The sequence below is a fragment of the Ptiloglossa arizonensis genome, chromosome 7, assembly GCF_051014685.1.
Source record: "Ptiloglossa arizonensis isolate GNS036 chromosome 7, iyPtiAriz1_principal, whole genome shotgun sequence".
NCBI lineage: Eukaryota > Metazoa > Arthropoda > Insecta > Hymenoptera > Colletidae > Ptiloglossa > Ptiloglossa arizonensis.
The window spans coordinates 3,310,696-3,324,525 of record NC_135054.1 but is presented as its reverse complement, the minus strand read 5'-3'; the positions used below and the strand labels follow the sequence as shown (position 1 = coordinate 3,324,525).

At 31.3% G+C, this 13,830-nt stretch overlaps 1 protein-coding gene across 4 annotated transcripts in view; it reads right to left on the bottom strand.

Annotated features, from left to right (window-relative positions):
* Positions 1 to 13,625, bottom strand: part of LOC143149346 (uncharacterized) — a 28,617-nt gene extending 14,992 nt beyond the window's left edge. For 2 of the 4 annotated variants that reach the window (XM_076316644.1, XM_076316647.1), the window contains exons 1-5: positions 13,340 to 13,625; positions 10,116 to 12,553; positions 9,902 to 10,035; positions 9,679 to 9,814; positions 8,994 to 9,152 (exon numbers count right to left, since the gene is read on the bottom strand). In XM_076316644.1, the coding sequence (XP_076172759.1) occupies positions 8,994 to 9,152; positions 9,679 to 9,814; positions 9,902 to 10,035; positions 10,116 to 12,414 (2,728 nt within the window). In that variant the 5' untranslated portion in view covers positions 12,415 to 12,553; positions 13,340 to 13,625. Of the gene's footprint in view, positions 1 to 8,993; positions 9,153 to 9,678; positions 9,815 to 9,901; positions 10,036 to 10,115; positions 12,554 to 12,813; positions 13,097 to 13,127; positions 13,313 to 13,339 lie in introns of those variants that run through there. The other 2 variants (XM_076316645.1, XM_076316646.1) reach the window with 2 other exon arrangements.
* Between the last annotated feature and the right edge of the window lie 205 nt (positions 13,626 to 13,830).

Sequence of the window (13,830 nt, the reverse complement as noted above, 5' to 3'; positions counted from 1 at the left end):
TCGGATAGCCAGAAAGTTACCACTTATTTGCAAAGTTAATGTATAAAGATCTTTAACACTCGTTAAAAAGCATTTGAAGAAATGCCACATTCAATGACGTACCGAAATTCGAACTTCGTTACAACACAAAATAGAAAAAAATACGTGTAGAAACAACGCGACAAATTATTTACATTCACCACGATTATCCAAACAGTCAAGTACAATAGTGCGTCTGTATTAGTCTGAGATTGTTTCTTGTTATTCGTTGCAGGTAAATTGCTACACTTCGTTGAAGGCACAGATATCGAGAGAATTCATAATCGTTTAAAGAAAATAAGAATAGTACTGCGGTTCAGCACTGTACCCGTTTTACTAACTACAACACTGGATTTAAACATTTAAAGATATTACAACAGTTGAACGATACTAATTACTTTGATAGCTAGTTTACGAAGATAACGCAATGAAGGTTACAAGACTAAAACTCGAAACGGAGTACTAACGAGAGCCCTATCGTAAAGAGCTGTTATACCCTTTAGTGAATCAACGAACACTGACCTCTGGAAAGTTGTTACTAAATCTTTTTCAGGATGTATCCTCTAAGGCGACAAACTATCTATGCGTCACCGTAGATTAGATATGTATGCACTTCTGTTGAATATTGCGTTTTATCTAACACAGTCTTGATCGCATGGCAATGTGCATGCCTTCGCTTGCACTCAACACAAATGAACGACTATTAATTAAAGTATCTTATTAATGGACACTGTTCAACGCGAATTTCATAGACTTAAATTTTGAATTCCCGCGGATTTTCTCGTCCCAAACACGAATCCGATGGCAGAATTTCTGTATCACTCTCAACTTTTGTAAAATATGAGATTTTTATAAAAATGCACATTTTTCATATGAATAGGTATTGCGTGAAAATTCGAAACGCTAGAAAATTCCATTTAATTTTGGACAATAAAAGAATGTTTCCAGAATTTATTAGTATATATTTTTACTACGTTTTATGTTTTCAAATGTCTGTAAATAATTATAGAAGTTTGAAAGAGAGTCTTCACAAATGTCAAAACAAATCTTTGCCTGGCATAGACTTATTAGAGAATAAAAACTGTGCACGCTATTTTGCCACTTGACTTTCTATCCATATAATGTTTAAATGTATTCTTGGATACCAATCACAGGAATATAAAAAAACTTTCCCCAATCACCCTAGAATTTTAACAAATTTCGATCTCAATACATGAATACGTATCAACAAATTCCGTATAACTTGTTGATATTGAGCCTGTAAAAACCTTACAAAATTTTGGAACAGTTTAGCAAATATGACAATATTTAAAACTCGTTGAACAATATTTTAAAATAAACGGATTTAAAATAAATCGAGCATTAAATCAAAGATTTGACGAAAGACAAATATTTTATATAAAAATTAAATAATTGGAACGGAAGAGCTTAGTTATAATTATGTCCCTACAAACACATTTTCCACATTTGAAGTTTCTTCCTTTAAATCTGGGTTACAGCAGTGGTAAACATGTAAAATGTTGTTTCCACCAAGACACTTCTACAACAACAAAAACAATACCAAAAAAAAGAAGATCGTTTGCAATTGAAGACGCTCAGAGAAAGTTCTTTATACGTCTGCAATTAATATCAAAAGATTCACGAAAAAAATGAAACACAGATATATGTATGAAGTAGGTGCTTATTGAATAATACTGGCCAGAATTAGACATTAATTAACTGATTCTACTCGTATAATGAATTAGTAAAACGATGCGATTGAAAATGTAGTTGTAGCGGCTGGTCGTACAGCCTTATAAACATCTGCCGTGCAATAAAAGACAGCACGGTTCATGACTCGCGCGCCAGCGAAAGCTATTTTTGAGGAAACATATTTTTCCAAACATTGTCGCCGCCATAGCTAATTGCGAGCATCATAAACCGAGGTGTCAGGAGTAGCAAAGTTGAAGAAAATCCCCCTACGTCGCTAAAACATTCGATTTCCTCACCGTAGTCCCAAAGAAGCTTCTAAGGACGCAAGGAGTAGACAAGGGTGAGGGAAATTGTTGAGTGGAAGGAAAAACTCCCTAAGGATATATAATCGCAACGATTAGGAGAGCGAACGATTTTTTTCGCGATAAAGTTATTAGAACCACCAATAACCTGTGATGTTAGCCTATACTGAACGCGTAGTGTTTTATTCGAGTAAATTGCAAATAGTCATTGGAATGAATCGCGATTAACGTTAATCGATTACTGAAATTAATCGTTCACGACGATTTAATTTCTCACAAACTCTTTTTTATTTTATTCATTCATTCCCATCTTTCGTGCGCCTGTGCTTTTCACATTAACCCTTGTACACTATTCGGATCAATTTGACAATTGAACAAAGGTTTTATTGGTTTTCACAAACATTGACATTTATTTTCGGTTTGATGTATCACTTATTTCACTTCTCGAGAAATTTATAACAGCTAGTTATAATTCAAACGTGAAACATTTAGAGATAGATCAAAATTATCGTAGTAGCGTTCTCGAATGGCGAACGCCAAACATAGTATACATTTTATGTACAATTATTTGTAATTTTCTAATTTTTTATACTATTATACAAAGTACAATGTGGAATAATAAAAACTTTCTTCCAGGACAGACCAAAATTACAAGTTATTACACATTATAAGGTACCTGGATCAAATTAGTCACTTTTAGATTCAAAATTTTTCTTATCTGTCTGTTTGTTCCGGGTTAACTCAAAATCTACCAACCAATTTTGATTAATTTTTTAAATAAGCTATGTATGCTACTTTGCTTATTCTTGCTCTTAGAATAAAAACATCCACGATAAAAATTATTATAAATTAAATTTAAAAACTTCTTTATTGTATACAAATTTTCAGTTGAATCAATTGCGATCGAAATAGGAACAAAACGTGCCTTTATCTGAGTGTTATTACCGCTTCATAAGAAAACAATTAGAGCAACCGAAATTAAATTTGAAACACATTTATAGAAATTCAATGTTGTTGTTGTTGCAGTTCCACCACGAGCTTTACCAAGCAGTTGTTTTATATCATAAATAGTACATTAAGAAATTTTTATACAGTTTCAATTCGTAAAATACTATTCCAAACTGCTATCTTAAGTTGTGCATCCATTGTTATTGTTTTAGAGCGCGTTCGATAGATGTTATATCGTGGTATCTGTTGCATTTGTTGCTTGAAAATCATATTTTGTTCCATTATCATTTTTGTTATAAGTTCAGTGGCTTTAATTGACTGTTTGAGCAGCTCTTTTTTTCTGATGCTTCTTCTTCTGATTGTCAATATTCCAGTTTTTTATACGTTTCTTTATTCGCTTTGGCGTAGCTTCTTATTTTGAAAGGAGCTGTATTGCTTCTATTTTTACTCCCAATTTATACTAAATACATCTTCCGATGATATCTTTTCATTTTTTTATTTATTGTTCCTGTTACTCTTGATTAAAATTAAAGTTTCAAAATCTGTTTCCTTTGCTTTCGTTACGTTCCACTATGATGGAAATAATTAATTTCTTTCGTTTGTTTAAATTTTTATCGGACAATTAGTCGGTTGGCTTGTCTTGGAGCTCAAAAAATCTTGTACGGCGTAGCCTTTTTTTAGTACTCGCGATTTTTAATACTAGTATTTGGTCGTGCAATAAACTTTGCACGTGTAAATAATTATCCGCGGATATTTTCACGTTCTCGATGAGGCGGGTTAATTATCGTACTGCTGCACCGAAGTGTGATAGAAATTATTGTATAATCATCAACGATACACTTACAAGAACCGTATGTAAACACGTCCGCACTGTATGAAGGCACGATTGAGACTGCATCTGTAGAGTAGCCCGATATAAAATACCTATAAACCTCATGACGTTACAAAATTCTTACTGAGAGAACATTGAACGTTTTTTCACATCTGTTGTTAAAACGACGATTTTCATTCTAAATTTTTGATTTCCTACATTTTGAATCTATGATTGAACACATTTATTGCATTGATATTTCATCGCAATGCTAACGATAAGTGTTTGCTGACGACAACCAGTGTTTTTGAGAAGAGTCGAGGTCTGATGGTCAGATGATCAGGTGACTAGATAGTCAGACGATAGCCTGTCATCGATAAATTTATAATAGGATCCCAGGTTGTATTTAGTCTTGAAAGAGGGTGATCGAGACTAAACAGTCTCAACGTTGCTGGCGACGACTGATGACTACGTTGGTCTTTCGTTCGGTTATCGAGTACGGTAAGACTGATTGCACGCTGAAGAGAGTATGTTTAGAGTATAGCACACGACACGACGTCGTATCGCTAAAGATAGAAACTTTGTTCATAAAGAATCTATTGTAATCGCGAAGTGGGGAAAGATGGTATTGCCTTTTGGTAAGAGGACTATGATGAATCACATGGTACTTTTAGAACTGTCGGGGAAGAAGTTCTCTAACACGTTATTACATCATTATTGAGTAAATATGGTAATAGAAAGTAGTTGTACCTATTCGAATAAGAAAATGTTTGAGCTCTGTAAAGCTCGTTTCATTATTAAACACAAACTATAACATTTCAATAAAATTATCGATTTTCAGTTCGTTTAAGATCCTCCAACTACTTACCTTCAGCTCGCCGAAAATCTGATAAATTTTAATTAAAAACTCGATCTATTGTTAATACGAAACAGGTAACAAGGCTCGAATCTTAGCGGTTACTTGAAAAATACTTTTTCGCGACGATACAAAGGAAAATAAGCAAAAACAAACGACAAGAAGTCGAAACAAACGGTGTAATTCCCACGGAGCAATCGTACTTAACTCGTATCTAACCATGAAAGTAATTTCTTTATTTCTAAATAAACTTATTGATACGAATTCCTTCAAAACTTAAACAAATTATTGTACGAGCTGAATGCAAGTGTGTGCGCACGTGTGTATGCGATAGAAACGAAACATGTTAGACATGTATGTACGTGAGTTTGTTAAGTGTCGAATCAAGTGTGCAAACTCAATAGCGAGTGGATCAGAGCAAACGAACAAGAATGAATTTAACGATTTCTCAGCTTGGACATTACCTGAAAGATTTTATTGGTACATATCGATTAAATCTTGCTAAATCGTATAATGCGAATCTTCTCTTTTAATTAAAAATAAATTACACAATCAACACATTGTGCACAGAAAATGCATTCAATATTTATTCTATTAAGATCAAAGTGTCTCTCAATGTCAACATGGAATAACTATAGGTTATTGTGCCCATGTATTGGCTATAATGTGGTACTTAAATTTTGAATCCTATTTGAATAAACTTTCCATCCCATCTGAATTTTTGAATGAACATTTTCCATATTTACGACCAATACCTAAAAATTCAAATGAAGAAAAAATGGAACAACAGATGTTGCTTTTCCTAATGAAGAAAAATATGATTACGAAAATTAGCTTATCTCGATTCACAATCGCAGAATCTTTCACAAAGTATTAAAATAAATTTGCAGGGACGTATTTCCAAATTAAAGTGGATTTTTTTGGCTTTGAATGAAAGTTGTAACAATAATAATACGGCACTTGCTATCTATTTGACAGGAATCATTCTAATTTCGACATTAAGAAAGGATTCTTAATCAATTAAACGTTCCAATAAAAAAAATCGTCGGAATAACAACAGATGGAGCTCAAGCCATATTTAGTATGAATAGTTGATCAGGATTATTATCCATACAATTATCAAGACGCAAAATAATTATTTCTCAGTGCACTTTACTCCATAAATTGTTAAAATTATAAATTTTAGTACATCTTAAGGACCGAATCATCATGAATTTAAGGAACTTTTGAGGAATACGTAAAGCAAATATGGCGATATCTTTTTTTAGGGGCAAGGTTTGAAGGCTAAGTCACGGCACAATACTTAACCGTGTGTACGATTTAAAAAGTGAAATTTAATTATTTTTAGAGATAACACGCAACTCCTTTTCTGAATTTAATCACAAACACTGGCTGTACGACTTTGCATCTTGCGTCAATATTGCTCAACATTTGAACAAACTGAATGTAAATCTTCAAGGACGGAACAAAATTTTTAAAGAAATGTTCAACAAAATAAAAGTATGTGCAAATAAAGTAAAAATTTGGAATCGAATAGTACGGCTCATTTACCAATTTTGAGAAAAGAAAATCCACCTGAAACGAAAAAGTATACACAGACAATAAGAAGACTTCAAAAAGAATTCAGTTTGCAATTCAAAAACTTACTCAAAAATGAAACTGATTTTTATATTTTCTCATCACCCTTCAATAGAGACACCGAAAAAATTACTGAAAAATTCCAAATAGAAATAATTAATCAAACTACGAAATAAGTTGGCTTCCCATTCCACGTAAATAACAAATTTGTTTGATAATACTTATCAGTGTGATTAACTATATTCGAAAATAAAAATTGTAAAAAATTATCGTTGAACGACTGAATAATTGTATTAGAGTTGTAATTTCAAATGTACCTCCCAATATTGAAAAGTTTGTTGATCAGAAACAGTACCAAGTATCTCATTGATTAAACAGCAACTACATATTTAATTTTTTCTGATAAAAAGAAATATGTATGTACATATGTGGTATACCTATGTAAACATATATTAAAAGTATTACTAATGGAAAGTAAATCAAATTAAAAAAAAGTTTTATTATCGAAAATAACAAATTTTACCCAATAAATTAAATTTGTTTTACTAATATATATACATCAGTATTTAATATTGCATTTATTGTTGGTCATATGGAATATTAGGTTTTCAATTTTAGGACATTACAGATCACATGTTGTTCGTTAGTGATCTAAGCCTCTACCGAGTGACGGTAGAGAATTTTTTCTCGCAACTGATCAAATTCATTCGAACCGCTAGGAGAGGGTAAACAATAGAATACAACACCGATAAATGAGCGAGGTAGACCAACAGCAAGTGTGCACCGTAACTTCAAAACGATGCCAAACGCGTATTGATATGTAAAAACTAATATGAATTAAAATTTCTTATATTTGTTATTATATCTTGATCAGAATAATATTACTCAACTGAAGAATTTTTTCCAATGAAAAGTAGTCTAAACAGCATTCATTTGGACTATTTCTAATTATAATTTATTCAAGTAAATTTTTAAAAACTTTCAAGTATATATGTATAATTAAAAATTGTCCGAATAAAATTATGCTCTAAGGTATTTTCATTGAGAAAACCTTAAAAACGATACAATGATAAATATAAAAGATTTTAACTTAAATTAGTGGTTGCCACACTGATATACATGCAGTATTATTTTGAAGCTCACTCAGTGAGTTTTTAATTCCACGGCTAGCGGCCACTAATAAATGATAATGGAGATGATTCGTAGCTATAGAAATTTCTTTCATCCCTGGTAAAATTCCTCGTTTGTACTTAATAAATTATAGTTATAATTGAACAAGTTTTTTGGACTATACAAAAACTACGTAAATAATATTTTATGTGTATATATATAGGTATATATACACAGTCATTTTCGACAGATCTCCACAACTGTCTCCTTATAAAAATCTTGCAATGTTATAAAATTTGTATTTTGAGTTGAGCTATACCATAGATGTGTTGCAAGTTTAATTATAATTTTTCAGCCTCTTTCTCGCGATACGCCAAGAACATTTAAACGAAAGCACGTTTTGTTTTACCTTGAATGTAATTGATTCTACTGAAAATTTGTATAGAACAAAAAGGTTTGATATATACGAAATAGGAAAATGATGGTTTAATCAAAATTCGCTTAGTCAATTTTAAGAGAAGCTGGAATTATCAAAGAAACAAATAGAGACAATGTACCCTATAAAAACTATACGTCTAAATTAAAATCGCTTAAAAATTTTACTATTACAGACAAGGCTACGATTTTAATTAAAATATTTCTTAATTGTAACGAACAATATATAAATATAACAATAGAATATGATTGCAGAAAATATTGATGAATGTTACCGACCATTCGCAAACGTGTCCCAAGTTACATTATCTTTGTTGGAAGCACGTACAAACAACAAATATTTGAAAGTCTTCTGTCCGATATTGATACTGAAACTATAACCAAGGCCCTCCGATCACGGATCAACGAGAAATACTCGCGAACATATTCTTACTTACTAGTTTATATCTGACGGAGACGCGCAACTACCTTTCCGTGCTATATAATTTTTGCGTACGTCAAAATAAGCTACTAAATGGCAAGTGCAAATTCATAGCATACTAAAAATATACATAAATGTTTAGCTCAGAGTAGTCAATACAACATGAAGTAATTTATTTGTAATAACGTGTAGGACCGCCTTTATTTTCTATTACTTTACTTTTGTGTTTATTTTTTTTTCTATTTTGTTGTAATGCAGTATTGTAATTGATGTAAATTTCAGATTAATTTTTCGTTTAAATACACTTATGTAGGTTCTTCTTAACAATTTTCTATTATATGTAAATCTAAAAAGCATGCAATACATAGGACAAAGAAAATATTTTCCTATAAGTCATACGTTTTTGGAACTTCTTCAATTGGAACAACTTTATCTTGATAGAAAATAAATTTTGTCCAGTAATTCAAATATCTAGTATTATTTGTTCTACATTGAATAACTCTAATGTCTAATTTATCACTGTAAACCAATTCTAACCCAAATCAATACACACTTTTCACCTATGTACTTATCATTTAATGTTTGTTATTCTTTCTTTTAATATAATGTCAATATATACGTATTATTCGTTACAATTAGGAAACATTCAATGTACAGTTAACAAACTAAATATAGTACATGTGTACTATTTTTTGTTTGGAAATGTACTTTATAAACAAGGATGTTTTATGTATTGCCCATGATGAATGTATTCATGCACATAAATGTTGTTAGACACTAAGAACAACTTTAAAATTTGTATTTGCAATAATTTTTTTGTACCTGTACTACTAGTTCCTCCAGAAGTTGTTGAAGTTGCAACTAAATCATCTGAGCCTTCAGAATTTTGAGGGGGTGTCGGAGTTGGTTCTGGTGGAGGCCCTTTAATGGGTGGTAAGGTTGGTGGGTGCTGTATCAGTGGTCCAGCCGGCTGATAATACCCTAGTAAGAAGAAATTAAGATATATTTTATATTCTTATATGCAAGTTATTACATTTTAACATATAAATAGATATATCTCTAGAAACATTGAACACATAGTGTTTGAAGAAGACCAAAGAGAAGAATTTCAATTATTTGAATTTGCTAAAAAAAAGAACTTTAACTAAAAATAAATGTTATTTAAGAAAACATAAATAATCTTGTTTTAATTTGCAAATTTGTCAAATAAGGTATTTTTGAGATCTATCATACAATATTGTTGACCGTACCTCATTATGTTCTTTCTTTTTGTATAAAGAAAAAATAATAACATACATTTAGAAACATTTTTCTTTTTGTCTAAAAATATATGTACTATTGTAAACCTCTAATGAACACCTTCATTGCTTTTTATCTTTATATGTTCAATTTTTGTATGTCAACATACTTCTGGAAATATGTTCACATACTATAAATACTATTTTCTTTTTATATCTTTTATTTTTATTATATTTTATTTTTACATTGCATGTTGTTTTTAACTTACCATGTTGATGCGGGGCTGAGAATGCAGAATGTCTTCGAGGTGACATGTTAGGATGATTACTTTGGCTACCTGGTGGTTGCATTGATGATAATGCACCTAATGGTGTATATGATTTGCAAGGCTGTTCCAACTTTTGCTATTATAGAAAAATATATATGTGTCAATTTGATACTAATAAATATTTTGTAAAATTAGTTCTTTTACATTGATAAGAAAAACTAACCTGATCATGAAGTTCAGTAGCAACTGCAGTAGCTGCAGTCTGGGTATGACTGGTTGAACTTATTCTGTACTGCATACCAGCAATGCTACAAAACCCTTCATGATGAGTTGATCGAGTTTGATTAACATAAACACCTTAAAACAAAATTCCTATTTTAATAGATCATAAACATATGGTAAGGTAGGTGTAAAACTAATACAACTTATTGTAGTACCAGTAATAGTAACATCTGTATCTTGATTCACAATCAGAAGTTTATTAGACGGTTTTAGAACTTCATCCTGTTCTGAGTCTTTTCTCGATTTTCGTTTCTCAACATCAGAATCATTTTGTTTTCGTTTCTTAATAATCTCCACCTCTGATTCACTAGATGAGTCAGAACTGCCACAACGATTTTTTTCATCTGAGTAAGAAGCAGCCAGAATTGCAGTTGCATTGAGACTTGCCATTCTTTTGCAAACTACCATATCTTTTAAATCCATTACTTCTTCATTTTTCTTCCTTCGTTTAATTATTTTCTTCTTATTATATTCCATATTTTTCTCACGTTCACAATCATCATCAGAAGAAGACGAAGATGAAGAACTTTCTATCATATCCCAATGCTTTCCACGTAACCCTGGCACATTTCTAAGTTTTCGTTTTGGAATACTTTCCTCTCCTTTATTTTCGATTTTCTTTTCCTTTTCCTTTCGAACATGTTCTTCTTTATCTTCTTTAGCTTTCTTCTGTTTCTCCTTTTCGGGTTTTGGTTTACAAAAACCACCAAGATACACACCACCAGTTTCATTTTCATATAAGCAATGAACCTTAGCCAATGCATTTAAGGAAGCCACCCTGTGTCGTTTTGGCCCACTCCAAAAACCAAATAATCTCATTCGTCGAACACGTTCATCAGATGGTGAACTGGCTCTCTCTTTTTTCTTAATTTCCTTTTGTTTATTTTTCTTTGTTTCATCATCACTTTCATTTTCTGAATTTGACGATAAAGCATTACCACTTGAGTTGTCACCATTAATTACTTCATCTTTCAAATTTGTGTCAACTGTATTTTCACTATCAACATGTTCTTGTTTAGAAGAAACACTGTCATTTGGACTATCTTCGCAAATTTTGATCTGTTTACCAGATTCTACAGAAGACATTTCTTCAGAAGAAGAAAATATTTGATTGGTGCTCTCCATTTGTACTTTTACGGTCTTCTTTTTTATTATTCTTTTCCCAATTTTTGAACTACTTTTAACAGATTTTTTAATATCCTGTAATTTCGATAATAATGATTCTTCTTTGCCATTTTTATCAACATCTTTATCTTCCTCTACCTCACTTTTTACATTATTTGTTTCTGTTTCCACATTTACTTCATCTTTACTTGTAATCCTTTTATGTTCGTTCAATGATTTTTCTGTCTCTTTTGAATCCATTTTCTTTTTAGGTATAACCTTCTCTACCAGTGTTTTAAGTTTATCATCTTTTTTTAATGTACTGCTTATTTTATTATTTTTCGAAGGCAACTTAGCCTTCATATGCTTCCTTAACTTTGGTTTTTTCTCTTGCATAACTTTATTTTTAGAAATATTAACATTTTTCTTTTTTACTTTTTTCAATGCTTCATCTTCATCACTTATTTGTGTTTCCTCATCTCTTATCAACTTGTTTTGCTTAATATTTTTGTCCACCAGTTTCTTAACTACTGATAAATGTGATTTTTTTGCTAAAACAGTTTTCCTAGAAATACCTTTCTTTTGTATTGATGCTGTCTTAGAATTTTTCTTAGTTCGTGTTAAAGAACTTTTACTATTTATTGTACCTTTTTTAAGAAGCTTTTTACGTTCTGATTTTTTGTCTTTTATCACAGGAATCTTGATGTTTTCTTTGATGTCTGGCTTCAGAAATTTTACATCCTTCTTCTTTTCGTCTTTGTATTTCTTCTTATCAATGCAACAAACAATATCTAACTTTTCTTCATCTAAATCATTCTCTTCTGTAACATTTGAGAGATGCGTTTGATCATCTAAATTCTCATCATCAAGTTTCCCACTTTTCTTTTTATCTTCCATTTTTTCAACTTTTTTCTTGTTTTCTATAAATTGCTTTTCAGACTTCGTTTTATCTTCTATTTTTTGTACTTTCTTTTTTTCTGTAATATCATAAGTACACTCATCAGTGATTTTTTCATCCGTTTTATCTAATTTCTTTTCTTCCACTTTCTCCCACTTTCGTTCATGATCTTTTATATGTTTCTTCTTTTCATCCAGCTTCTCAAATTTTTCTTTCCGTTTTTCTTCATTTTTTTTCTTTTCTTCTACCTTTTTTCTTTCTTCCCCTTTTTCTGATTTTTTTTTATCACTTTCTATCTTCCTTTTTGCATCGTCTAACATCTCAAGCTTCTTAGGTTTCTTCTCTTTCCTCACATCAGATATAGCTTTCTCTAAGAATGAACGACGTTTTTTAGTAATTGTTGGCATTTTGGTTGCCTTCCGAGCAACCATTGCCTTTTTCTGTGGCTTCATTATGATTGTTTCCTTTACATTTTCAGTTTGACAGAAATATGCTCAAAGTTCATGAAAGCCCTGAGCAAAAACTCAAAACTACCTAACTGCCATTATAAAATGTAATAGTTATTGTAACTTCTGTTGAAATTGACTGTATCTGCAAATAATATAAGAAAATATAATATTATTAAATAGTTATAGAAAAACAACATACAACGTATAAATATAAAATAAACTGGTTTCTTGAGATTAATATTTTCATCATAGTAATAAAAAAATCTGTTTTAAGTATTGAACATTTTTGTAACAATAAAGTAATTCGTAATTTATTATCCTCTTTCCGAGAAAATACCAAGGTGACGACCAACTGACATTGGTGCTTTTTATTGTTATTTAGAATAAAATATAATAACGAACACTCAAAACGTAAATGAAACGAAATTATTATTATATTCTCTTTTTAATAAATCACATGTCTGTATGCTATAAAAAAGAATAAATGAAAAAGAATTTCGATCGAGAGTGTTGGGTGCGCGCACTTTCATCGACTTGTTGACAAATCGATCCCTTTAAATATCTTTGCTTCCATCATTTAACATAGATTACAGAAATTCGTTATTTAAGACTTCATATTAGATTATCATAATATTTTGGAGAAAACGAATTTTCACAAAAGGTACTGAGTTCACGTCATAGATAGAGAAATTAAAAGGACAAGGACACCAGGATACCTTTTAAATGTATCCGTAGATGGCCACAAGTGGCTAACATAAACTTAGTCTACTGATCGATGAATTTGTCACGTACGAAATTCTGCCAGACTCATTCTCTATTACGAAAGTCACGAACTACATATACTCAATAAAGTAATTTATACGTTCAAGATACAAATATGATCGAGCGATAAGAGGAAAATGTAAAGTGATGCATAATTTATGTTTACCTCTAGCGAGCCCTTTTGTTCCTACACACGGCCCGCGAACGCTTTTTTAAACGATAAATTAATACACCAATGCAGTTGACTAGTCTGATGATTTTTCGCTTAAACGCACCACCAAGAAAAGCAATAACGCGATTGTTTTACTAATGCTTTCCGTCTACGTTCGTAAAGTCTAACACGGATTTCACATTTCGTTCTCCCAAATCACGTATCTCACTCGACGTCCCTGCCCTTTTACCGTTGCCTTGTCGGCCATTTTCTTCCTCGCGCCGCTCCCCCACTCCTCCTCTTATACGTTACCAAATAACAGATTTTCTCTTTAGTTCTCTCTAAGATATCCGCTAGATGGAATTACTTCTCTGCCGCTAGGCGAATAAAGATTTCCATCACTTCTTGTTCCGAAATTAAAATCAAAATGAAACACAGAGAAAGGATTTAAACTAATAAAGCAGAACAAAAGGGAAAGGACAAGTTTGTGTATGCCAGTATAGTCA